Source organism: Oncorhynchus mykiss, chromosome 23, assembly GCF_057628025.1.
Source record: "Oncorhynchus mykiss isolate SJ-2025 chromosome 23, ASM5762802v1, whole genome shotgun sequence".
In the NCBI taxonomy this organism is placed as follows: domain Eukaryota; kingdom Metazoa; phylum Chordata; class Actinopteri; order Salmoniformes; family Salmonidae; genus Oncorhynchus; species Oncorhynchus mykiss.
Genome location: NC_143044.1, coordinates 7,410,579 through 7,437,349, shown reverse-complemented (window position 1 = coordinate 7,437,349; position 26,771 = coordinate 7,410,579). Strand labels below are relative to the sequence as shown.

The 26,771-nt window shown below is 43.8% G+C and overlaps 1 protein-coding gene and 1 long non-coding RNA gene across 6 annotated transcripts in view; both read left to right on the top strand.

The window, feature by feature from the left end:
* Positions 1-4,972, top strand: part of LOC110502346 (extracellular tyrosine-protein kinase PKDCC) — a 36,789-nt gene extending 31,817 nt beyond the window's left edge. Inside the window, exons 6-7 of one of the 2 annotated variants that reach the window (XR_005039155.2) lie at positions 185-1,048; positions 1,467-4,972. Coding sequence is in view for 1 of the 2 variants with exons in the window: in XM_021580295.3 (XP_021435970.1) it covers positions 185-358; positions 1,467-1,552 (260 nt within the window). In the remaining variant the exon portion in view is untranslated. The remainder of the gene's footprint in view (positions 1-184; positions 1,049-1,466) is intronic. The other variant, XM_021580295.3, reaches the window with a different exon arrangement.
* A 4,729-nt stretch (positions 4,973-9,701) lies between these two features.
* The window catches only part of LOC149972488 (uncharacterized), an 86,727-nt gene continuing 69,657 nt past the window's right edge, over positions 9,702-26,771 (top strand). For all 4 annotated transcript variants that reach the window (XR_016490936.1, XR_016490935.1, XR_016490937.1 and 1 more), the window contains exons 1-2: positions 9,702-10,287; positions 10,656-10,717. This is a non-coding gene — a long non-coding RNA (uncharacterized LOC149972488). The remainder of the gene's footprint in view (positions 10,288-10,655; positions 10,718-26,771) is intronic.

Sequence of the window (26,771 nt, the reverse complement as noted above, 5' to 3'; positions counted from 1 at the left end):
CTAGGTATCCCCCTTCCCTTTCCCTCACACAATGAGCTACCTCATTACATGTGTACAGGACCCTCAGTGCATCTCTCCCAGCCAGTGACAAATATGCACGCACACACACATGCTCACACACACACGCACAAACACACACACCCTTCCTTCCTAACTAAATTACTTCTCTCCTTGTCTTCTCCAGACTATAAGCATGTGGTGGATGCCTCTATTCCTGAGGAGAACTACCGCTGCTGGCCATCCTATCAGCACGATGGATGTCTGCTATCAGTCTTCAGCATCACAGAGGCTATTGGTGTGTGTGAGCGCCATGCCCAGTGCCAAGCATTTGTAGTGACCAATCAGACGACCTGGACAGGTAAGAGTTAAATTTACATTTCAGTCATTTACCAGACACTCTTATCCAGAGCGACTTACAGTTAGTGCATTCATCTTAAGATAGCTAGGTGGGACAACCACATATCACAGGCATAGAAAGTACATTTTCCTTAATAGCATAGCTATCAGTAGAGTCAGAGCTACAAGGGATAATTATTATTGATATTTGTTCAGGGGAGGGTGATTGAGGTGAGGAGGAGGAAGGGGAGGAGGATTTCGGAAGATGGGCAGGGACTCTGTACTTGCTTCAGGGGGAAGCTGGTTCCACCATTGGGGTGCCAGGACAGAGAAGAGCTTGGACTGGGATAAGCGGGAGCTGCCCTCCCGTAGTTGTGGGAGGGCCAAGAGACCTGAGGTGGCAGAACAGAGTTGGATGCGAGCTTCGACTGGGAGCCAATGGAGTGTTCGGAGGAGCGGGTTGACATGAGAGAACTTGGGAAGGTTAAAATCCAGGCGGGTTATCATTGTATGGTTGAAGACAATGTGTGGGTTGCATTCGTGTGGCTGCCTGTGTGTATCTGTGTGTTTTGTTCATAAAGTTCCCTGTGTGTGTGTGTGTGTGTGCGTGTGTGTGGGAGGTAAAGTACCCAGCGTTGTCAGACGTCTCTCTATTCAAACAGAGGCAGGGCCTTCAGTACCGTCGTCTCTCATCACTAACCCCTCCTTTCTAGTAGGTGGCACACACACACAATTCATTAGAGCTTAGTCTGAGAGGAGCACATCAGCATGGAAATCACTATTTATTGAACCAGGCACTACTAGACCCACAGCACTTTCATATTCCTTCTCTTCACTCTTCGTCCTCCTCTCACCCATCATACAGTATCTCTCTCTGTCTCTACCTCCTCTACACACCGCAGTTCTTTCTTTTCAGTCTCTCAATTTATTTGCCATTTCTGGCGTTGTACGATTGTCATGGCATTCATGCAATTAACAAATAATACATTGCAGAAGGTACGCATTTGCTAGGGTACATTTAACGCATTTGCTAGCTCATTTAACACAATGTCTTCCTCTTATGGTCTCTCCTACTTTTCCACTTTTTATTCACATTTATTGAAATGTTTTGTCTTCTTCTCTGTCCCCAGGTCACCAACTTGTATTCTTCAAGACGGGCACTGCCAGTCTGAGCTCTGCCAAGGGACGGGTCACCTACGTCAGAGTGGGCAGCTGAATCAAGGGAGGTGGAGGAGCCTTAACTGCCAAACCTCGCTCTGATTGGCTAACCTGCTCCTGGGGCATGCCCTCACGGCTTAGTGAGTCACCCCATTGGATGGGTCGGACAGAGGGAGTTGAAGATGGATCCTAGACAACACCCTCTATGGGGCATAGAGAAGCCCAAACCAGCTCACACTGAAGTGCAATAATATAACTTGGAGAACAATTTTACAATATTGCTCTTCATATGTTTCTCCGAAGGAAAATGCTGGGTTGTGCAAGGCTATAGCTCAGGGTATAGTATGGTTACCCTCCTAGCTAAGAAGGGTGACAGTGAACGCCTGAGATTTCCCTCCTGTGCCCCCTAAACTACACTACATTGTCAAAAGTATGTGGACAACTGCTCATCAAAATCATTGGTATTAATATGGAGTTGGTCCCCCCTTTGCTGCTATAACAGTCTCCACTCTTCTGGGAAGGCTTTCCACTAGATGTCGGAACATTGCTGCGGAGACTTGCTTCCATTCAGCCATGAGTATTAGTGAGGTTGGGCACAGCTGTTGGGCTATTAGTCCTGGCTCGCAGTTGGCGTTACAATTCATCCCAAAGATGTTCGATGGGGTTGAGGTCAGGGTTCTGTGCAGGCCAATCAAGTTCTTCCACACCAATCTCGACAAACCATTTCTGTATGGACCACGCTTTGTGCACAGAGGCATTGTCATGCTGAAACAGGAAAGGGCCTTCCCCAAACTTTTGCCACAAAGTTGGAAGCACAGAATCGTCTACAATGTCACTCATTGTATGCTGTAGCGTTACGATTTCCAATCACCGGAACTAAAGCCGGGTGTACACTACACGTCTTTCAAAGTCCTAACATCGCTAAACCTCTCACATTAAAACAACCATCTTTCCTGTAGTTTTCTTTTTGTCTTGCCAACGTAGTGGTGCGCACACAAAATGATGTGGCACAGATGTGGGTCACACGCTAGTAAGATTCTTCACTTGGTCTTGAGGATTATCAATGCCACATTGTCTCGCGGAAACAATGACGTGAGGATGTGATTCGATGTAATGCGGCTACAACGCGCTGTGGCTCAAAGCAGCATCAAGTCGTTTCACGCTCGCCATACAGAGTTGAAATATCTAGCCGACATTTTGAATTGAATGGCATTGTTTTAGAACTTCACAGCTGTAACGATTTGAGTCTTTTGATTAAAAGGCAAGTACAAATGCATACTAGTAGTATTTATCACACCTTCCCGAGAGTCTACACATTCTGAGTGATGCGAAACGACGGCATCATCTCACTGGCTTCTTCTCTGGCGAGCTCTCGTTGGTTATTGCTCATCACCGTTCTCAAAACATTTCATCGCACATCTCGCACAACAAGAGCATTTGAGATTTTGTGCCGATTAAAACCAAACATGTTTGAAAATATGGGGACGCCTGGGACTGCTCAAAGACGAGATCAGTAGCCCTCAAATTGCATCTCTGACCCATTCATATTAAACGAGCGTCGCCCCTTTGTAGGGATGAGGATTTTGTCTCCGATCTCAACAACTTGTCTGGGACAGTTAAATCGGTGTACATCTGGCTTATGGGGCCAAGCCCGAACCATGAAAAACAACCCCAGACCATTATTCCTTATCCACCTAACATTACAGTTGGCACTATGCATTCGGGCAGGTAGTGTTCTCCTGGCATATACCTAACTCAGAATCGTCCATCGGACTGCCAGATGGTGTAGCGTGATTCATCACTCCAGAATGTGTTTCCACTGCTCCAGAGTCCAATGGCGGCGAGCTTTACACCACTCCAGCTGACGCTTGACATTGGGCATGGTGATCTTAGGCATGCGTGCTGCTCCTCTGCCATGGAAACCCATTTCATGAAGCTCCCAATGAGCAGTTATTGTGCTGATGTTGCTTCCAGAGGCAGTTTGGAACTCGGTAGTGAGTGTTGCAACCGAGGACAACATTTTTATGCTCTATGCGTACACTCTTCAGCACTCGGCATTCCCATTCTCTGAGCTTGTGTGGCCTACCACTTCGTGGCTGAGCTGTTGGTGCTCCTAGACGTTTCTAGACGTTTCTACTTCACAATAACAGCACTTACAGTTGACCAGGGCAGCTCTAGCAGGACAGAAATTTGATAAACTGACTTGATGAAAAGATGGCATCCTATGACGGTGCCACGTTGAAACGGTGCCACGTCACTGAACTCAGTACGGGCCATTCTACTGTGAATGTTTGTCTATGGAGATTGCATGGCTGTGTGCTCGATTTTATACACCTGTCGGCAATGGGTGTGGCTGAAATAGCCGACTACACTCATTTGAAGGCTGTCCACATACTTTTGTACCTTCCCATGGAGTCTGGTCAAAATGATCTCCTTATGGTACTGTAGCATGTTTTATCATTGTCTGTGACGGTTTCAAGCCTATACAAACCTTCAGCCAACCATCGAACACTAGGAAAGGTACTCACCGAGACAAACATATTCCAAAAATAAGGGGTTAAATAGTACGTCTTCATACAATGTTCAGATGGAAACAAAGGTATTGGCAAAGGACTGTTGTTTCAGCCTCAGCCCTTATTTTCAGATTCTCTAATGCTGAGTGTTACTTTCTCCCTCCTCCCTTATCCCCTCACCTGTCTCTCTTTCTCTGTTTCCTTTCCCTCCCCCAGTCTTGTATTAGACCCACAGCACTTTCTCTTTTCAAACAGGGTTTCTCTATGCTTTCAATAATCATCTCAGAAAGTGTGATTGATTCCAAATCTTAGTGAATGAAGAATCTGCACTTATAACACAGATGATTGTTACATCTGAGTTATCAGATAAAATATTATTTTTCAATCCAATGTTGATGGAAATGAAGAAACTGTTTTGATATCAACAAATCAAGGACTAATTTGGAATATTGTGTCATTGTTGATTTTGCATGTTGACCAAATTTAATGTAGTGTAGAGACCTCCTTGAGAAGGTAAATTTTTATGGTGTATTTTATGGTGTATTTATTGCGAGTGTGTGCCACTCCTGGGTCGTATTCATTAGGTACCAAATGGAAGAAAATTGACTAAAACAGGGAGGACCTACGCAAACTTGTCCAATAAAAACTCATCTTTGTTTTACATTGCAGAAGCTTTGCTATGATTTGCTCTAATGAATATGACCCTGGGTTTAGAGCGAACAAAGCAGGACGTAATCTCGCTCTATTCTAATTTCCTAAGGAAATGTGACATTAACCTTTAGATAATTCAACCGACAGTATCAAAGAGACATTGCTTTCAGTGAAAGCACTCCTTGTGAAAAGAATGAATCAAAAGTGAATTCTACAAAAGCACACTTTGTGTACATTGGTCATTGTTACTTTTTGATGATAATGATGAGATGGCTATTTTTATATGAAAAAAATAAAAAACTTGTGGCAAGTGAGACATCTGTGTGTGTGTTTATTTGAGTTACAGTAAATTATTTTTATTTTGGTTGCCATGACGCTGCAAATACAGCATATGTTGAGAGGTCCTGTAAATATTGTACATATTTAGTTGATTTTTGTTTATTTGTTTTGTTATTTGAAATGTGTTTTTTTTTTCAATGCTAATTCAACATTTTGATCCAAAATGGGAGTTGTAGAAATTATTGGAGGTTGATTTGTTTGGTTTGCTTAGTTAGTTAGTTAGCTTGTTAGCTTGTTAGCTAGCAAGCTGCCTGTTTGTATTCAAAATACACATTCTTGACACAGCTTCTTGTTTCACCCTCCAAAGTGTGAGGCCTGCAGTGTGGAGACGGAAGAGGGCTCCCTTATTGGATTACTTTATACATTGGACGTATGTGTGGTGAGCTTTAAGCTCCAGAATAGGCAGCAGAAGAAGCGTCACCCAAGTGGGTACTACACGTCGCTGGTGGAGGAATCGTCCAGTAGCTACAGAGAGTTGGGGAATGATGAAAACAACGTCTGAGGACAACTCCAGTGAGCCAACTCCATCACCACCACCATTGTCATCACCAACCTTGTCCCTACCATACAACTTGGCTACCATTGAAGTAGACTGCTAGCAGAATACTGGTAGATGCCTTCACCAAACGCAGGCTCCCTCTGAAGATATAGACTTGATGCTTGTTTGTTTTACGTTTAAAGCAATGTAATATTATTTTTGTTTTGCTGTACTTCTGTACTGCTATTCAGCTTTTAGCTGCCAAGTATGGCCTAAATGTAAAAATTAAATAAACTACTATTACTATATTATTAAGTGCAGCAGGTTGAGACAGGGAACTTGAGTATTGGCTTCAGCGACATCGCACCAATCATAATCTACAAACACTTTTGTTGTGACTTGTAACGACGTTTGTCTGTAGAAGGAGAAGCGGACCAAAAAGCAGCGTGGTGGTTACTCATGTTCTTTAATGGAAAGTGAACGATACATGAAATAACTTAAATCTGCAAAACAACAAACGGAACGTGAAAAACCTATACAGCCTATCCTATGACAACAAACACAGTGACAGGAACAATCACCCACAAACACACAGTGAAACCCAGGCTACCTAAGTATGATTCTCAATCAGAGACAACTAATGACACCTGCCTCTGATTGAGAACCATACTAGGCCGAAAACATAGAAATGTCCCAAAACATAGAAAAATAAACAGACTGCCCACCCAACTCACGCCCTGACCATACTAAATAAATACAAAACAACGGAAATCAAGGTCAGAACGTGACAGTACCCCCCCCCCCCCAAAGGTGCGGACTCCGGCCGCAAAACCTTGACCTATAGGGGAGGGTCTGGGTGGGCGTCTGTCCGCGGTGGCGGCTCTGGCGCGGGACGCGGACTCCACTTCATCATTGTCTTAGTCCGCCTTATTGTCCGCCTCCGTGGCTTTCTCACCATGACCACCCCTCTCAATGACCCCACTGGACAGAGGGGCTGCTCGGGACAGAGGGGCAGCTGCTCGGGACAGAGGGACAACTGCTCGGGACAGAGGGGCAGCTGCTCGGGACAGAGGGGCAGCTGCTCGGGACAGAGGGGCGGCAGCAGCTTGGGACAGAGGGGTGATAGCAGCTCGGGACAGAGGGGCGATAGCAGCTCGGGACAGAGGGGCGGCAGCTGCTCTGGACAGAGGGGCAGCTGCTCGGGCGGCCCCTGGCTGACTGGCGGCACTGGCGGCCCCTGGCTTACTGGCGGCCCCTGGCTGACTGGTGGCACTGGCGGCCCCTGGCTTACTGGCGGCCCCTGGCTGACTGGCGGCACTGGCGGCCCCTGGTTGACTGGCGGCACTGGCGGCCCCTGGCTTACTGGCGGCCCCTGGCTGACTGGCGGCACTGGCGGCCCCTGGCTGACTGGCGGCACTGGCGGCCCCTGGCTGACTGGCGGCCCCTGGTTGACTGGCGGCCCCTGGCTGACTGGCGGCACTGGCGCCCCCTGGCTGACTGGCGGCACTGGCGGCCCCTGGCTGACTGGCGGCACTGGCGGCCCCTGGCTGACTGGCGGCACTGGCGGCCCCTGGCTGACTGGCGGCACTGGCGGCCCCTGGCTGACGGGCGGCACTGGCAGCCCCTAGCAGACGGGCGGAACTGGCAGCTCCTGGCGGCTCCTGGCAGACGGGCGGCACTGGCGGCTCCTGGCAGACGGGCGGCACTGGCGGCTCCTGGCAGACGGGCGGCACTGGCGGCTCCTGGCAGATGGGCGGCACTGGCGGCGCTGGGCAGACGGGCGGCACTGGCGGCGCTGGGCAGACGGGCGGCACTGGGCAGACGGGCGGCACTGGCGGCGCTGGGCAGACGGGCGTCACTGGCGGCGCTGGGCTGACGAGCGGCACTGGCGGCGCTGGAGAGGAGGAAGGCTCTGGAAGCGCCGGACTGAGTAGCTCTCGTAGCGCCGAACAGGCGGGAGACTCCGGCAGCGCTGGAGAGGAGGAAGCCCCTGTAAGGATGGGCCGGAGAGACAGCCTGGTACGGGGGGCTGCCACCGGAGGGCTGGTGCGTGGAGGTGGTGACGGATAGACCGGGCCGTGCAGGCGCACTGGAGCTCTTGAGCACCGAGCCTGCCCAACCTTACCCGGTTGAATGGTCCCGGTCGCCCTGCCAGTGCGGCGAGGTGGAATAGCCCGCACTGGGCTATGCAGGCGAACCGGGGACACCGTGCGCAAGGCTGGTGCCATGTAAGCCGGCCCAAGGAGACGCACTGGAGACCAGATGCGTAGAGCCGGCTTCATGGCACTTGGCTCGATGCCCACTCTAGCCCGGCCGATACGCGGAGCTGGAATGTACCGCACAGGGCTGTGCACCCGCACTGGGGACACCGTGCGCTCCACCGCATAACATTTTTGGGGCTGACTCCCGGGCTTCCTTGCGCGCCGCCGTGTTTGCTTCGCCAACCTCATTCTCCGATAACCTTCCGCGCACTGCTCCATCGAATCCCAGGCGGGCTCCGGCACTCTCCCTGGGTCGACCGCCCACCTGTCTGTCTCCTCCCAAGAAGTATAGTCCATACTCTACTCCTCATTGGGCTGCTCCTGTTGCCTCCTCTCCTGCTGCACCTTGGGGCGGCTACACTCCCCTGGTTTAGCCCAGGGTCCTCTCCCGTCGAGGATTTCCTCCCATGTCCAGAATTCCTTATTACGTATCTCCTGCTGCCGCTGTTGCTTCTCCTGCTGCTCCTTTTGCCGTTGCCCGTTACCACGCCGCTTGGTCCTGTCCTGGTGGGTGATTCTGTAACGACGTTCGTCTGTAGAAGGAGAAGCGGACCAAAAAGCAGCGTGGTGGTTACTCATGTTCTTTAATGGAAAATGAACGATACATGAAATAACTTAAATCTGCAAGAACGTGACATGACTTTACTTTCATATACTTTCATTAATCTGGTGACAGTTAGTGGATTAAATACATAATGTTTAATTGTTACTCAATTAAATTAATCATGTAACAATTAACTCATTAGGATTTGGGGCACCACGGAAGAAGTTGTTTAACCTCTAGCGACGAGCAATCCCGTATCCGGGAGCGTAATCATAGCCTCAAGCTCATTACCATAACGCAACGTTTCCTATTCATGAAAATCGCAAATGAAATGAAAGAAATATATTGAAACACAAGCTTAGCCTTTTGTTAACAACACTGTCATCTCAGATTTTCAAATATGCTTTTCAACCAAAGCTACACAAGCATTTGTGTAAAAGTATTGATAGCCTAGCATAGCATTAAACCTAGCATTCAGCAGGCAACATTTTCACAAAAACAAGAAAAGCATTCAAATAAAATCATTTACCTTTGAAGAACTTCAGATGTTTTCAATGACGAGACTCTTAGTTAGATAGCAAATTTTCATTTTTTCCCAAAATATTATTTGTGTAGACGAAATAGTTCCGTTTTGTTCATCACGTTTGGCTAAGAAAAATACCGGAAAATGCAGTCACTTACAACGCCTAACTTTTTTCCAAATTAGCTCCATAATATCGACAGAAACATGGCAAACGTTGTTTAGAATCAATCCTCAAGGTGTTTTTCACATATCTATTCGATAATCTATCAGTGGTGGCAGCTGGCTTCTCATCAGAAGAAAACAGAAAAATACTGCAGCTGGAGATTACGCAATAATTGCAACGGAGGACACCAAGCGACCACCTGGTAGATGTAGTCTCTTATGGTCAATCTTCCAATGATATGCCTACAAATACGTCACAATGCTGCAGACACCTTGGGGAAAACGTGGAAAGGGTAAGCTGACTCCTAGCTCCTCCCCAGCCATATAGGGAGTCAGTTTGAGGCGGTTTAAAAAAATGCGGCACTTCCTGATTGGATTTTTATCTGGGTTCCGCCTGTAACATCAGTTCTGTGGCACTCACAGACAATATCTTTGCAGTTTTGGAAACGTCAGAGTGTTTTCTTTCCAAAGCTGTCAATTATATGCATAATCAAGCATCTTTTCGTGACAAAATATCTTGTTTAAAACGGGAACGTTTTTCATCCAAAAATTAAAAGAGCGCCCCCTATATCGAAGAAGTTAACCTCTTAGATCTCTAGGGGCGCTATTTCATTTTTGGATAAAAAACGTTCCCGTTTTAAGCGCGATATTTTGTCACGAAAAGATGCTCGACTATGCATATTCTTGACAGTTTTGGAAAGAAAACACTCTGAAGTTTCAGAATCTGCAAAGATTTTGTCTGTAAGTGCCCCAGAACTCATTCTACAGGCGAAACCAAGATGATGCATCACCCAGGAATTAGCAGAATTTCTGAAGCTCTGTTTTCCATTCTCTCCTTATATGGCTGTGATTGCGCAACGAATGAGCCTACACTTTCTGTCGTTCGCCCAAGGTCTTAGCAGCATTGTGACGTATTTGTAGGCATATCATTGGAAGATTGACCATAAGAGACTACATTTTCCAAGTGTCCGCCTGGTGTCCTGCGTCGAATTCGGTGCGCAACTGCCAGCTGCTTCCACTTTACCATTTGATTCAGGGGAGAAAGCATGTGTCCAAGAACGATGTATCAATGAAGAGATATGTGAAAAACACCTTGATGATTGATTCTAAACAACGTTTGCCATGTTTTCAGTCGATATTATGGAGTTAATTTGGAAAAAAGTTTGCGTTTTGAGGACTGAATTTATGGATTTTTTTTGGTAGCCAAATGTGATGTATAAAACGGAGCTATTTCTAATACACAAGGAATCTTTTTGGAAAAACTGAGCATCTGCTATCTAACTGAGAGTATCCTCATTGAAAACATCAGAAGTTCTTCAAAGGTAAATTATTTTATTTGAAGGCTTTTATGTTTTTGTTAATGTTGCGTGCTGGATGCTAACGCTAATGCTAATGCTAAATGCTAACGCGAAATGCTAACTCTAGCTAGCTACTTTTACACAAATTATTGTTTTCCTATGGTTGAGAAGCATATTTTGAAAATCTGAGATGACAGTGTTGTTTACAAAAGGCTAAGCTTGAGAGATGGCATATTTATTTCATTTCATTTGCGATTTTCATAAATAGTTAACGTTGTGTTATGCTAATGAGCTTGCTGATAGATTTACACAATCCTGGATACAGGGGTTTTTTCATAGCTAAACGTGACGCAGAAAACGGAGCGATTTGTCCTAAACAAATAATCTTTCAGGAAAAACTGAACATTTGCTATCTGAGAGTCTCCTCATTGAAAACATCTGAAGTTCTTCAAAGGTAAATGATTTTTTTGAATGCTTTTCTGTTTTTTTGTGTAAATGTTGCCAGCTGAATGCTAATGCTAAATGCTACGTTAGCCATCAATACTGTTACACAAATGCTTGTTTTGCAATGGTTGAGAAGCATATTTTGAAAATCTGAGATGACAGTGTTGTTAACAAAAGGCTAAGCTTGAGAGCTAGCATATTTATTTCATTTCATTTGCGATTTTCATGAATAGTTAACGTTGCGTTATGGTAATGAGCTTGAGTCTGTATTCACGAACCCGGATCCGGGATGGGGAGATCAGAAAGGTTAACGAGTTGCCATCTCCCGAATTAAACTAGATATATAGATATATAAGATACAAGTTATATATCGACAACATTAATATTAATCACTACCTCCTACCAGTCTCATAATCTGAATGGTCGCAACCTTCTTCGATCCGCAAAAACCCCAGCCTTGAGCACTATTCAGTACTACACAAATTGGTTGAATTATTTATTTACTAGCTAACTAAATAATAACACAGAATACACATACAAACTTACATGAGACAAATGTCCCTAATAGACTGACAAGATAGGATGGCTTGTTACACATATAGAGAAGGGGTGGAGGGACATTTATAGTGGATAAAGTATTGGACTGTCCTCACATTAATCACATAACTTGCACACGAACCGCCGCCCATTTGGAATGAGAAAGAATGTATTTACATGTTGAATGCCGTTCACCTTTTCTCTATCGGAACGAGCCCTCCTTCAGAAGAATGTTGGTTTGGTGAGCCTTTCCTGTGGGCTACTTGTACATGCTTTGATTGTCCACCAGAGATCACAATGTCCTTCTTCTTAGTTGTCCAGTCTCCAATGGGCTGTTTCCTAATAACAGCTACTTAGCCGTACCAGTGATTGTATGAGAGGAGAGTTTTCTTCTCCTCTTCCTCGGGTAGATAGTCAAAGTTCCAAACCAATTTAGCTGCAGACTGGCGATATCCTGGTCTGGTAAGGTAATTTTCTTCACTTTGTGTTGAGGTTGAGAGTTTCAACCATTTCAAACGTGTGGACCACGGTCTCATGTCATTCTGGTCTGATATGTTAATTCTTAGCCAGTCCTTTTAACCTGTCTAAGATATTGGTTCCCAATTGGGAATCAACCCTCCCACGTTGAGCTGAAACGGTGGCGCATGGAACGCAAAAATATTCTTAAAAATATTTAACCTCCACACATTAACAAGTCCAAATGAAAGATAAACACCTTGTTCATCTAGCCAGCAAGTCAGATTTCTAAAATGTTTTACGGCGAAAACATAGCACATATATATGTCAAACCACCACCAGACACAGCTCATTTGAATAGCCAAAACATGCAATCAACAAACGCAGGATTAAAAAATAAATCGTTCACTAACCTTTTGAAAATCTTCATCAGATGACAGTAATAGGACATGTTACACAGTACTTTTTTTTTTCAATAATATGCCATTTATATCCATAAATGTCCATTTACAGTGAGTTCACGTTCAGAAATGACTCAAAAATGCCCGCAGGAAATCTAGGTAGCGCGGCAAGATAACGTAAATAGACATCATAAACTTTGACTAAATATACATGTTCTACATATAGTTAGAAAGATACACTGCTTCTTTATGCAACCGCTTTGTTAGATTTATTTTTAACGTTACAGAAATCGCACACTATTCAATATGCTGAGACGGCGCTCAGATACAAGCTACATTTCTACGTAATGTTGGAGTCAACAGAAACACAGATTTAAGCATAAATATTCCCTTACCTTCGATGGTCTTCGTTCAGAATGTTCTGGAAGGCTTCATACTTACCCAATACATCGTTTGGTTTCAAGTCTTGCGTCTTTGTATTAGCTACTGCTAATAACATCAGCTGAAATGCACCCAAAACGTCCTCTGGTCCGGAAAAGTTGCGCATCAAAACTTCAAAATTACATATTATATGTCGACTAAACAGGTAAAACTAAGTGCAGAAGCAAGCTTTATGATGTTTTAGACACACAAAACAAACTTCAATTCAATCGGCCATCGTCTGTCCTTCTCTTGAGTGCTGGAACAAAGGAATGGCTGGGACCAATTCGCGCCACTACGCACAACCTATTTTCTCGTGGCACGCACTAATTTCACTCCCATAGGGTCAATTCTCGCGGGATTTGAACGATTCAAAGCTCTACTGAAAGAGGACATCTAGCGGAAGAGATAGAAAGTCTCCCCAGAATCATAACTGGTTGGGAAGGGTGGGGGCGATGACGTCAAAGTTGCTCCAACTTTCATGACCACAAAAACTAGTTTGGAAGAATGCCTGCCCTATGAGTTCTGCTATACTTACAGACACAATTCCAACGGTTTTAGAAGCTTTAGAGTGTTTTCTATCCAATAATAATTTTTATATGCATATATTAGCAATTTTTGACAGATTTTTTTTTCAGTTTACTAGGGGTACCCAATCTCTCCAAAGGGGGCATATGTCTGCCATATCCTTAACAGGTTTTAAGCACTCTGGTCGAAAAGAGTGGTTCCATCACACTGAATCGCTTTTCTGACCTCACTCGGGGTGTGGCTAGTTACTGTGCAAAGGATATTATTATCTCGTATGACTTCTAAAATCACATTCCTATCTTAACACAAATATTTTCATCACTTTTAATATCCTATGCACCATGTATTGGATGCAAACTTGACATATAAAGGGGGTATCCATTCCAAGTTACAGTATTTGGTAAATACAGTTTTTAATAACATCACAATATGAAAAACAATTTGACATTAGTTTTCTACATCTCCCCACTGACCAAGAGTTGTATCACTTTAATGACACATTCTTTTCAAGAGAGCTATTCCAGACAACTGTAGTCTGCAAACCTAATCTAGTAATCTACGGGGCATATTTCTCTAGTTATCAGGTCAACTATTCTTCTCTGATAGCTTACTGGCATTTAAAATTTGACGTGAGCCTACAGTTGAGGTACACTCTATTGTAGGCCTAGGTTGTAGATTATCATTGTCTCTCTTATTGTGCATGCCGCAGATGCATCAGCTATAGTTGAAGTCAGAAGTTTACATACACCTTAGCCAAATACATTTAAACTCAGTTTTCAAAATTCCTGACATTTAATCCTAGCAAAAATGTCTGTCTTAGGGCAGTTAGGATCACCACTTCATTTTAAGAATGTGAAATGTCAGAAAATATGAAAGGGAATGATTTATTTCAGCTTTTATTTTTTTCATCACATTCCCAGTGGGTCAAAAGTTTACATACACTCAATTAGTATTTGGTAGCATTGACTTTAAATTGGTTAACTTTGGTCAAACGTTTCAGGTAGCCTTCCACAAGCTTCCCACAATAAGTTGGGTGGATGTTGGCCCATTCCTCCTGACAGAGCTTGAGAAATTTTCTATAGGATTGAGGTCAGGGCTTCTATAACGCTCGTCTGAAGAAGAAGACCAAAGCGCAGGGTGGTACGTGTTCATGATTGTTTATTCAAACTGAACACTGAAACAAAATAACAAAGTGGAACAAAACGAAACAGTTCTGTCTGGTGCAGACACAAAACAGAAAACAACTACCCACAAAACACAGGTGGGGAAATCTGCTTAAGTATGATTCTCAATCAGAGACAACGATAGACAGCTGCCTCTGATTGAGAACCACACCCGGCCAAACACAAAGAAATAGAAAACATAGAAATAAAGAAACTAGAATGCCTACCCTAGTCACACCCTGGCCTAACCAAAATAGAGAATAAAACCCTCTCTATGGCCAGGGTGTGACAGCTTTGCAATGGCAACTCCAATACCTTGACTTTGGTGTCCTTGACACAACTTTGGAAGTATGCTTGGGTTCATTGTCTATTTGGAAGACCCATTTACGACCAAGATTTAACTTCCTGACTGATCTCTTGAGATGTTGCTTTAATATATCCACATAATTTTCCCTCTTCATGATGCCATCTATTTTGTGAAGTACACCAGTCCCTCCTGCAGCAAAACATCCCCGCAACATGATGCTGCCACCCCCATGCTTCACGGTTGGGATGTTGTTCTTCGGTTTGCAAGCCTCCCCCATTTTCCTCCAAACATAATGATGGTCATTATGGCCAAACAGTTCTATTTTTGTTTCATCAGACCAGAGGACGTTTATCCAAGAAGTACGAATTTTGTCCCCATGTGCAGTTGCAAACCGTAGTCTGGCTTTTTTATGGCGGTTTTGCTGAGCGGCCTTTCAGGTTGTGTCGATATAGGACTTGTTTTACTGTGGAAATAGATACTTTTCTACCTGTTTCCTCCAGAATCTCCACAAGGTCCTTTGCTGTTGTTCTGGGATTGATTTGCACTTTTCGCACCAAAGTACGTTCATCTCTAGGAGACAGAGTGTGTCTCGTTCCTGAGCGGTATGACAGCTGTGTGGTCCCCTGGTGTTTATATTTGCGTACTATTGTTTGTACAGATGAACGTGGTACCTTCAGGCGTTTTGACATTGCTCCCAAGGGTGAACCAGACTTGTGGAGGTCTACAATGTTTTTTCTGATTTCTTGGCTGATTTCTTTTGATTTCCACATGATGTCAAGCAAAGAGGCACTGAGTTTGAAGATAGGCCTTGAAATACATCCACAGGTACACCTCCAATTGACTCAAATGATGTCAATTAGCCTATCAGGAGCTTCTAAAGCCATGACATCATTTAATGGAATTTTCTGAGCTGTTTAAAGACACAGTCAACTTAGTGTATGTAAACTTCTGACCCACTGGAATTATGATACAGTGTATTATAAGTGTCTGTAAGTCTGTAAACAATTGTTGAAAAAATTACTTGTGTCATGCACAAAGTAGATGTCCTAACCGACTTACAAAAACTATAGTTCGTTTACAAGAATTTTGTGGAGTGGTTGATAAATGAGTTTTAATGACTCCAACCTAAGTGTAAACGTCCGACTTCAACTGTACTTCTTAACAGTATCAGTAGTGACGTTTTGCTATTTACATAGTACTGGTGGTTATGTGTAGCCACCGTTGGTTGCTGTTTTTTGGGTTCGGTACTATATTGTATTTAGTTTTATGCTCCGTCATGGTATGTCATGGCTTAGATGTGCTACTCTGCATCAGTTTAATGTCTCATCTTCTCTCTGTATGATGTTTTATTGTTTGAATAACCAAATACTGTATCAGTAAAAAGCTTGGACTATTTTCTACATTGTAGAATAATTGTGAAGACATTATATTGGAAATGTAATGTTTGTGCTTTTCTTATAACTAATCTCTGTGTTCTTTTTATGTTCTGTTCTATAAACCAATTGCTGTAATCATGCCATTTGCTGACTGAACAAATCCTCACTATCATTAGCTGCAATTTGACAATATGCCCAGACCTTGTTTTGAGAACGAACTAAATATATATCAGTTTCAAGGTCTCAGCTTAGAGAGAAAAAGCCTTGTGAGGTATTGGTCTGTCACATTGGTCTGTCACATTACAACGGTAATGAGTAATTATGCTAAATAATGCAAATATAACTTGTCTGTGTATAGCAATATATAAGACAACTGCTGGGACTGCCCAGGCAGAGCTCCTGATTGACATGTGTTCTATGGTGCATCTCCAGAGGTTCCAACCGTTATCTAGGGGTCTGTCAAACACCAAGACAAATAAACAATGATTAATTTAAGATTGATTTCGAGTGTCCCTTTGTAAGAATTTCCACGACAATATATATATAAATATTGAATCAGAAAGTGAATATCCAATAGAGATTGGTAATAATAATATAGATTAAGTTTTTGAAGGTATACTAAAGTCAAAACATTGCCTTCCAATATGGAGAAAGTTATCATGTTTGTTTTTTGTTTTAAACCTTGCAATAGGGGGAAAAGCAGAATGTCGTTTGAGTATTGGGAAGAAGGGAGTCCTAGTTGAAGGAAACAGATTATGGAGACTAGTGAAAATAACAAAAGTGAATAGTAATTGGCTTTCAGATAGCAATCTAATAATGCGATGTGTTTAGTAATTTGAAGAAGACAGAGGGATTGAGCATTGCGACATAAATTAGAGACCGCTCACTCTTCAAGGCTTGGTTCACTGCTCTCATATTTATTAAGTCATCTGTTGTTTGTGAAGAACCTTCCTGTGGAACAATAGATAGCCGCCAGTACACACTGAACTCAAACAGGCTGTGAGAGACACAGTGGGGTAGCTAGGGACAGTTTGTACAGAATTGTATTGTATTGTAACTGCACCTCAGATTGCAGCCCAATTACAGTTGAAGTCAGAACTTTACATACACTTAGGTTGGAGTCATTAAAACTTGTTTTTCAACCACTCCACAAATTTCTTGTAAACAAACTATAGTTTTGGTAAATTGGTTAGGACATCTACTTGTGCATGACACAAGTCATTTTTCCAACAATTGTTCACAGACAGATTATTTCAGATTATTTATTCACTTATAATTCACTGTATCACAATTCCAGTGGGTCAGAAGTTTACATTGTTGACCTACACAAGTCTGGTTCATCATTGGGAGCAATATCAAAAACACCTGGAGGTGTACCACATTCATCTGTACAAACAATAGTATGCAAGTCTAAACACCACGGGACCACGCAGCTGTCATACCGCTCAGGAAGGAGACGCGTTCTGTCTCCTAGAGATGAATGTACTTTGGTGTGAAAAGTGCAAATCAATCCCAGAACAACAGCAAAGGACCTTGTGAAGATGCTGGAGGAAACAGGTACAAAAGTATATATATCCACAATAAAATGAGTCCTATATCGACACAACCTGAAAGGCCACTCAGCAAGGAAGAAGCCACTGCTCCAAAACCGCCATAAAAAAGCCAGACTATGGTTTGCAACTGCACATGGGGACAAAGATACTACTTTTGGAAAAATGTCCTCTGGTCTGATGAAACAAAGATATAACTGTTTGGCCATAATAATAAAGGTCCTAAGCGCTCTGGAACAGGTTTTCTTCAGGGTTCTGTACTTTGCTCCATTCATCTTTCCCTCGTTACTGACTAGTCTCCCAGTCCCTGCCGCTGAAAAACCCTCTCACAGCATGATGCTGCCACCACCATGCTTCACCGTAGGGATGGTGCCAGGTTTCCTCTCGACGTGACACTTGGCATTCAGGTCAAAGAGTTCAATCTTGGTTTCCTCAGACCAGAAAATCTTGTTTAACATGGTCTGAGAGTCCTTTAGGTGCCTTTTGGCAAACTCCAAGCGAGCTGTCATGTGCCTTTTACAACGTAAAACGTAACAACATTTGGAGAAAGGAAAATGGTCTGAATACTTTCCGAATGCACTGTATCTACAAAAGTATGTGGACACCCCTTCAAATGACTGGATTTGGCTATTTCAGCCACACCCATTCCTGACAGGTGTATAAAATCGATGCACACTCTGGTGGTGAGCTACCAAGAAGGAACAGAGCCTTACGCCACGATAATGTTGTGCATGTACTATAATCTTTTCTAATAAGTGGTTAAACGAATATGTGGCGTTTCGTGTCTGAAATGCACAATGTAGAGAATAGTTTCGTAAGCATGACTGGTTTGTCCAGTAAGGGTACATACTGTGCAGCCTGTGATGGTGACGATTGGCCTAGTCGAAGCCCATCCCATCTGACTATAAATCCACTGCATCTGTCATCTAATGAAAAGATTGAGGGCACATTTCTCAGGGATCAGCCCAGAGTGCTGGCCCATGTATCAGAATACCAAAACATGCAAAAACACACAGAAACACATGGAGCTGTGTTTCTGATTCTTCACTTCCAGAGGGGAAAAATGCAAGCCAAAGGAAAAAGGAGCAAAAAAAAGGAGAGAGCGAGTGTTTTGAGAACAAACGCAACTTTACAATCATGGAACTATTTGGACGGAGTGTGAGTCAAAGAGGCCCTTAGAGCTGGCATGGGCCTGCAGCCCATCTGGACCGGTCCTGGGTCACTGGCTCAAACAGCTGCACAGAGCCAGGGGGCCCGGCCGGGGGGCTAGGGGCCCCAATGGAAACCCTCAAGGGGCCCCTCAAGCACCCAGGAAAGAAAACAACGTATTAATGAAGAGAACACAGTCTCTTTGGTTTACTCCCCCAACTCTTAATGAAGTGTGGAGGTCAGGAGGGCCTGTATGTACACACGCAACTTTGTGTGTTTGGGTGTTGGTGTGTGAGTGAGGCTCTTTGTCTGACTGCTCCAGCAGAAATGGGTCTGTGTGACCCTTGGACCCTAACCTTTTGACCCCAGACTGGGCAGAACAAAGGGAAAAGCTGTTAAACAGTGGGAGAGGGAGGCCATGTGACTCAGTGAGCATTTTGTAGAGGGAATCCTTTTTTCCCATTGGGTGTTCAAAGCAGGGTGCTTCTGTCAACACACACATACTCTCTACAACTTAATCAGTGGGGATTTTGGTCACAAGGAAACTTGGGTAGAAATACCGGAAGTGACAAACATAATATGGACATTCTCGTGCATCCAAGTGCACACACATCCAAGCGCACACGTGCACATGCGCAATACACACACGCACACACAAACACAGGGCCGTGCAAAGACCTTTCTGGAGGTAGGTGCTCAAAATAACAAACAGAAACATGGTAGCTAAAGGCAGGTTGGAGGGTAGTTGGACATTGGGAAATGACGTTGTTGCAGATCAGCATGTGGCTCACAATTGGCCCAGCTTTGTTGAGGGAGGGTTTGGCCGGCAGGGATGTCCTTATCCCATCGCGAACTAGTGACTCCTGTGGTGGGCCAGGTGCAGTGCATGGTGACATGGTCACGAGGTGTACGGTGTTTCCCCTGACACATTGGTGTTTCTGGGTTAAGTGGGCATTGTGTCAAGAAGCAGTGCGGCTTGGTTGGGTTGTGTTTCAGAAGACGCACGGCTCTCGAGCTTTGCTTCTCCCGAGTCCCACGGGAGTTGCAGCGATGAGACAAGACTGTAACTACCAATTGGATACCACGAAAAAGGGTTAAAAAAAATTGTAAGCAATTTTTATATTTAAACTAGGTAACTAACTAGCTGTACACACTCATCTCTCAAACCATGCATGTTTGGATACCGGGAGCCCACGATCTCTGTACAGGGCAGACTGGGAAACAGGCACAACCAGGCGCTGGAGATCCATACATGGAAGATCAACAGGTGAACTTGAGGACATCACAACGACTCACTGGCAGTGGGTTCTGAACAACAATGGCAAAACCGGGAAGTTATACCACCACCCAAAAGGGCACTTTGGAGACTGGAAGGGCAAAAGGGCATGTGGTCTGCACACAACTCACACTACACACACACAGACCCTCAGACATTCTGGAAGGTCAACACAATAAAGTGATTATTGTTAACATGAGTAGATCTGCACACTCACAGACCTACACACCAATCTACCACTTTGATTCATAAAACTTTCCTTACACCGAAAATTGCCTAAATAATCTACAAGATCAGAGCATTTTTAAATGTACCAATTGGTGCTGAAACGGAGACGAAGATGCAGTAGACGGCATTACTATTTTCTGAATTTGTTCGCTCAATGTATTCTAGTCTGTCGGGCTCCCGAGTGGCGCAGCGGTCTAATGTACTGCATTTCAGTGCAAGAGGTGTCACTACATTCCCTGGTTTGAAACTAGGCTGTACCACATCCGGCCGTGATTGGGAGTCCCATAGGGCAGCGCACAACTGGTCCAGCATCATCTGGGTTTGGCCGGGGTAGGCTGTCATTGTAAATAAGAATTTGTTCTTCACTGACTTGCTTAGTTAAATAATCCAATTTTATTTGTCACATACACATGGTTAGCAAATGTTAATGCAAGTGTAGCGAAATGCTTACATTTTTTTTATTATTATAATTTTTTTTATGTAGACAAAATTCTGATTTAAGGTACACTGTATATTTATTTATTTATTTATTTTACCTTTATTTAACCAGGTAGGCAAGTTGAGAACAAGTTCTCATTTACAATTGCGACCTGGCCAAGATAAAGCAAAGCAGTTCGACAGATACAACAACACAGAGTTACACATGGAGTAAAACAAACATACAGTCAATAATAAAGTATAAACAAGTCTATATACAATGTGAGCAAATGAGGTGAGAAGGGAGGTAAAGGCAAAAAAGGCCTTGGTGGCAAGGTAAATACAATATAGCAAGTAAAACACTGGAATGGTAGTTTTGCAATGGAAGAATGTGCAAAGTAGAAATAAAAATAATGGGGTGCAAAGGAGCAAAATAAATAAATAAATTAAATACAGTTGGGAAAGAGGTAGTTGATAGGGCTAAATTATAGGTGGGCTATGTACAGGTGCAGTAATCTGTGAGCTGCTCTGACAGTTGGTGCTTAAAGCTAGTGAGGGAGATAAGTGTTTCCAGTTTCAGAGATTTTTGTAGTTCGTTCCAGTCATTGGCAGCAGAGAACTGGAAAGAGAGGCGGCCAAAGAAAGAATTGGTTTTGGGGGTGACTAGAGAGATATACCTGCTGGAGCGTGTGCTACAGGTGGGAGATGCTATGGTGACCAGCTAGCTGAGATAAGGGGGGACTTTACCTAGCAGGGTCTTGTAGATGACATGGAGCCATGTCATGGACATGGAGTATATAAAGGGATGGCTTAAGAAAAATGCACTGAAAACCCTATTGAATGAAAACTCCAAGAGGGAACCACACCTGCAAAGCCCATTACGCAGCTGTATAGGGTGAGTCTGGATAACAACAACTGAGAAGTGCGTAGGAAAGTCCTAATTTCCTGAATTGGATTCGGGGCCCCAGCTGACAGCCAGCCTGTTACAACACTGTGTTCATGGAGGCCAGCTAACTGCCAGTAGACCAGGGCCATTCATCCACAAAAACCACCGCTCCAAAACAAACCAACTGGCAAAATGTGTCACGTTATGGGTCTGTGTAAAGACTTTGTGTCTGTACATGTCTGTGTGTGCGTGTGTGGGCGTGCCTGTGTGTGTGCCTGTGTGTGTGTGTGGGTGTGTGTGTGGTGATCCTAACTATTTGTTCAGAGTACGTTTGTCTGTCCAAGGATGCACTGTATGTGTTAGCTTGTATGTGGCTGTTGATGCATGAATGTGCGTAATTGCTGTGTATATAAACTAGACCGCTTTCTTGCTCCTGGGCACAAAACAAACAAGAGACCTGCCATGTGCTTCATATCAAGAGAGATCGGTCAGAAATAGCTTGTTTTCATGTTAGAGGGAAAACGTTTTAGCTTTGGCGCCAGTTAAAAATGGGAAAGGAGAGGAGAGGAGAGGAGAGGAGGAGAAGGACAGAGTGAGAGATACAGAGAGAGAGAGGAGAGAGTAGGGGGGGGGGGCAGAGAGAGAGGAAAAGAGAGATGGAAAAAGAGAGAGAAGAGAGACTGCTAGCCTAGCGTCATTCATGTGAGGGACAGGAAGAGCGAGGGAGTGTCTCCAGAGAGAGGGGCAGCATCTGTGTTTTATTGGCCTGGGGGATTAGGGCATTTCCTGGGGTAGAGCCTGGGGGCCAGGGGGCATTAGATGGGGGTTGTGGGGGGCAGGGGTAGAGAGGACCAAAGCGCCTACTCAGGGCTAAAGGCTGCTAATGAGCGACAGACAGCTGAGTCAGAGACAAACAGGAACAGGAACAGGAACAGGGTACAGTTGCAGGGGTGGAGGTAGATGACAGTTGGACATTGGGAAATGACATTGTTGCCAGATCAGCATATGAATCGCACTTCAATGAAGAACATCTGTCGGAGTGTGTGTTATGTGTGTGTGTGTGTGTGTGTGTGTGTATGTGCATGCGTGTGTGTGCATGCGTGTGTGTATCTTGATTTGCACCTCACGGTGGCTGCTGGCTGCACTTGCCCCGTAGGCCCCACCCACAACAGCAGCATTGTCTTCTGTCACAGGAGCTCTCAAAACCAGCCTCTAGCATCTGGGCATCAAGTGGGCTGGAGGTGGGGGAGGACGGAGGGATATAGAGGAAAGTGGTATTACCTGCACTGTCCCTCTTTTTCTCTTCCTCTTTAGGTCTTTCACTCGCTACCTTTTTTTTGCTGTCTCACACACACACAAGCACCCCCCTGTCAAAATGAGGGGTGTCGTCAGCGATTGAATCATCTCTAACCGATCAGAGTATCAAAGCCAATGGTGAATTTTTAAAATTGGTTAGAATGTGTTTGCATTCTAGAAATCGGGAGCTATTCAGATCCAGACTCATTGCAAAGAAGCAACTCTAACATCTGTGGGTGTGGCATAGCGTTTGGCCGGAGCAAGGAGTTTGGGTAGGCAGGCAACCCTCACACACACACATTTCCAAAAACCAGTAACACTTGCTTTTCTCAGCTCACACTTGGGCAAGGCTAATTATCTGAATTGCTACTTCGGATGGAGGTTCTTAAAATCTCTGATGGGAGCACAGAAACACAGAACCAGAAGCTGGCGTGAATTGTCCTGTGGTCTGCTGCAAATCAAATCAAATCTAATTGTATTTGTCACATGTGCCGAATACAACAGGTGTAGGTAGACCTTACAGTGAAATGCATACTTACAAGCCCTTAACCAACAATGCCTTAAGAAGTTAAGATTTTTTTTAAGTAAGTGTAAAAAAATAGATAAGTAAAAAAAATATATAATAAATTAAAAGTAACAAATAATTAAATAGCAGCATTAAAATAACAAGGGGGTACCGGTATAGAGTCAATGTGCGGGGGCACCGGTTAGTTGAGGTAGTTGAGGTAATATGTACATGTAGGTAGAGTTAAAGTGACTATGCATAGATGAATAGAGAGTAACAGCAGTGTAAAAGAGAGGTCTGGGTAGCCCATTGAAGAGCTGTTCAGGAGTCACCGCCTGGTATAGAGGTCAGCTGACCAGCTCCGAGGTCTACTTGTGTTTTTAGCACTTTAATGACTGTTTATTTTCCAAGAAATGTCTCCTCGTAAAGAGTCCACCTGATTACACAACTTCCAAATCATTACACACATTCACTTCAACCAGTAGCTTTAAAGTGATTCAGAAGTCTGTAAAAACTGTAAAAACCTAAGAGACATAGACAACGGATGTGGTGTGGCAGAGAGAAGCCAAGGTTATACCTACTCATCACCCACTAGAAAAGCCACACCTATCATTTTATATATACAGTGCCTTGCGAAAGTATTCGGCCCCCTTGAACTTTGCGACCTTTTGCCACATTTCAGGCTTCAATCATAAAGATATAAAACTGTATTTTTTTGTGAAGAATCAACAACAAGTGGGACACAATCATGAAGTGGAACGACATTTATTGGATATTTCAAACTTTTTTAACATATCAAAAACTGAAAAATTGGGCGTGAAAGATGCAAAACAACAATGCAACAATGCAAAACGTTATGTTTGGCGTAAAAGCAACACAGCTGAACACACCATCCCCACTGTCAAACATGGTGGTGGCAGCATCATGGTTTGGGCCTGCTTTTCTTGATGGAGTCTGCAAAAGACCTGAGACTGGGACGGAGATTTGTCTTCCAACAAGACAATGATCCAAAACATAAAGCAACATCTACAATGGAATTGTTCAAAAATAAACATATCCAGGTGTTAAAATGGCCAAGTCAAAGTCCAGACCTGAATCCAATCGAGAATCTGTGGAAAGAACTGAAAACTGCTGTTCACAAATGCTCTCCATCCAACCTCACTGAGCTCGAGCTGTTTTGCAAGGAGGAATGGGAAAAAATGTCAGTCTCTCGATGTGCAAAACTGATAGAGACATACCCCAAGCGACTTACAGCTGTAATCGCAGCAAAAGGTGGTGCTACAAAGTATTAACTTAAGGGGGCTGAATCATTTTGCACGCCCAATTTTTCAGTTTTTGATTTGTTAAAAAAGTTTGAAATATCCAATAAATGTCGTTCCACTTCATGATTGTGTCCCACTTGTTGTTGATTCTTCACAAAAAAATACAGTTTTATATCTTTATGTTTGAAGCCTGAAATGTGGCAAAAGGTCGCAAAGTTCAAGGGGGCCGAAAACTTTCGCAAGGCACGGTATATGGGATATGATGCGATCTAAACAAGACAGACTATCCAATGGGAGAACAAGACATATATTAACTCACAACTAATGTAAACATACATTGCCTGCGTAAGACTTGGAGCCAGTGACCTAATGGGTCTAGCTCAGCTGGCTGTGTGGCCAGCTAGCATAGCCTGCAAGAGATAAAGAGAATGTGAGAAAATGAGAGATGTGTTACCAGGGACCCCGCTGAGTACTGTGTTAACAGACTGTCAACACCTTGTGAGGGGAGAGAGCAAGTGTGTCCCCAGAGACAGAGCCCTGACTATGGAGCAGATAGAGAGCAAGCAGCTGACAGGCAGGGAAATGTTGGTTTCACTGAGGATGGAGCTCCAGGATTATCTAGTGACAGTCAGAGCTATCACCTAAATCACACTTATGTCCGTCCCATCATTATGTCCATTTACTGTCTGATGGTGTTTTTCTTTTCCATGGATCCATCATGTACTGCGTTTGTGTGTGTGTGTGTTTGTGTGTGTCAATGGAGGATGCTGAGGGGAGGACGGTTCATAATAATGGCTGGAACGGAGCAAATGGAATGGCGTCAAACCATCTGTTTGATGTATTTGATAACGCTCCACCTATTCCGCTTAAACCATTACCACGAGCCCGTCCTCCCCAATTAAGGTGCCACCAACCTCCTGTGGTGTGTGTGTATGTGCAGGGTTGGGGAGTAATGGATTACAACATTTTTTTAACTGTAATTCGTTACGTTACCAGCAAAAAAAATGTAATCACATTACAGATGCTTTTGAAAAACTTGATTTTGAGGATTACTTTTAAATTCAGAAAGGAGCATTACGAGAAAAAAATCTTTGACACTTCTCTTTTTTCTCAATGACATTCATATCAGCATTGAAAGAAGGCGCAAGTTTAAGTTTGCTCCACCTGAGCGTATCTGACCACAAGTCAGAGACCACTATGATCACACAACAAATGGGTTTGATGGATCGCGGGCAAAGAGCAGGAATAGGCTTTTGTAGGCTACAGTCCAAGCTATGTTTTCCAGTGATACGACTGCTGTCGGCATTCCAAAGATTATCCAACTTGAATAGTTGAGGTAAGGATGACAGCAGTGGTGTAGTCTACGGCGATACCGACATCACTCATTATTGTTATCTACATAGCGAATTGATGTGAATTACACTGTTGCTCTCTCATTTAGCTGTTTGCGCCTTACGGATTGTGGTTGTTGTGGATGGCTGTTCACAAATCTAAACGTGTATTTGAACCCAATAATGATTGAATTCAAGAGGTTTAAGCTGCCTATCAATCATTGTTTTTGAAACCAGTGGACAGCCAGTGAAAAATGCACTCTTGCAACAGCTGCACAGTGCGGATTCCAGTTTATGGAATAAAAGTGGGGCTTTTATTGCTCAATCTAATTCATGCTGATAAAAACATTTAATCCACAGGCCTAATGGACACATGTTCAAACTCGCTGTCATGGCTTCTAGGAGTAGTGGGTGGAGGAGTCAGGCGCAGAGAGCAGGGTAGTTCAAAACGTGGATCTTTATTCCAAGAACAGAGTAATGGTCACGCCAAACACAAGGGCGCATAAATACCCAGTCCAACAAACAGGACGAAAAACGGAATCCACAATCATCCACACACCATGAACAGAAAAACAAGCCCGCACAAAAGCTGGGTGGCCTACCGGGTTTAAATAGCCCAAAACAAAACCCAAACAAGAAACAGGTGAAACTAATCAGACAAAACTAACTGAAACAGAAAAGGGGATCGGTGGCAGCTAGTAGGCCGGCGACGCGGACCGCCGAGCACCGACCCGAACAGGAAGAGGCACCATCTTCGGCGGAATTCGTGACACTAGCACACTTTTGATAGACTTAAAAGGGGCAATCTGTAGTTGCTACATCCATTCACTTTTCCATCCATAACTTATAAATGTCTCATGAGCTTAGTTCAACTGTCACACTTTACGACAAAATATAAGCTTGTTTTTCTCCAACGTTTGTAAACGTTGTAAATGTAGAAAAAAACAACACTATATAGCCTAAAAACATGGTTAAA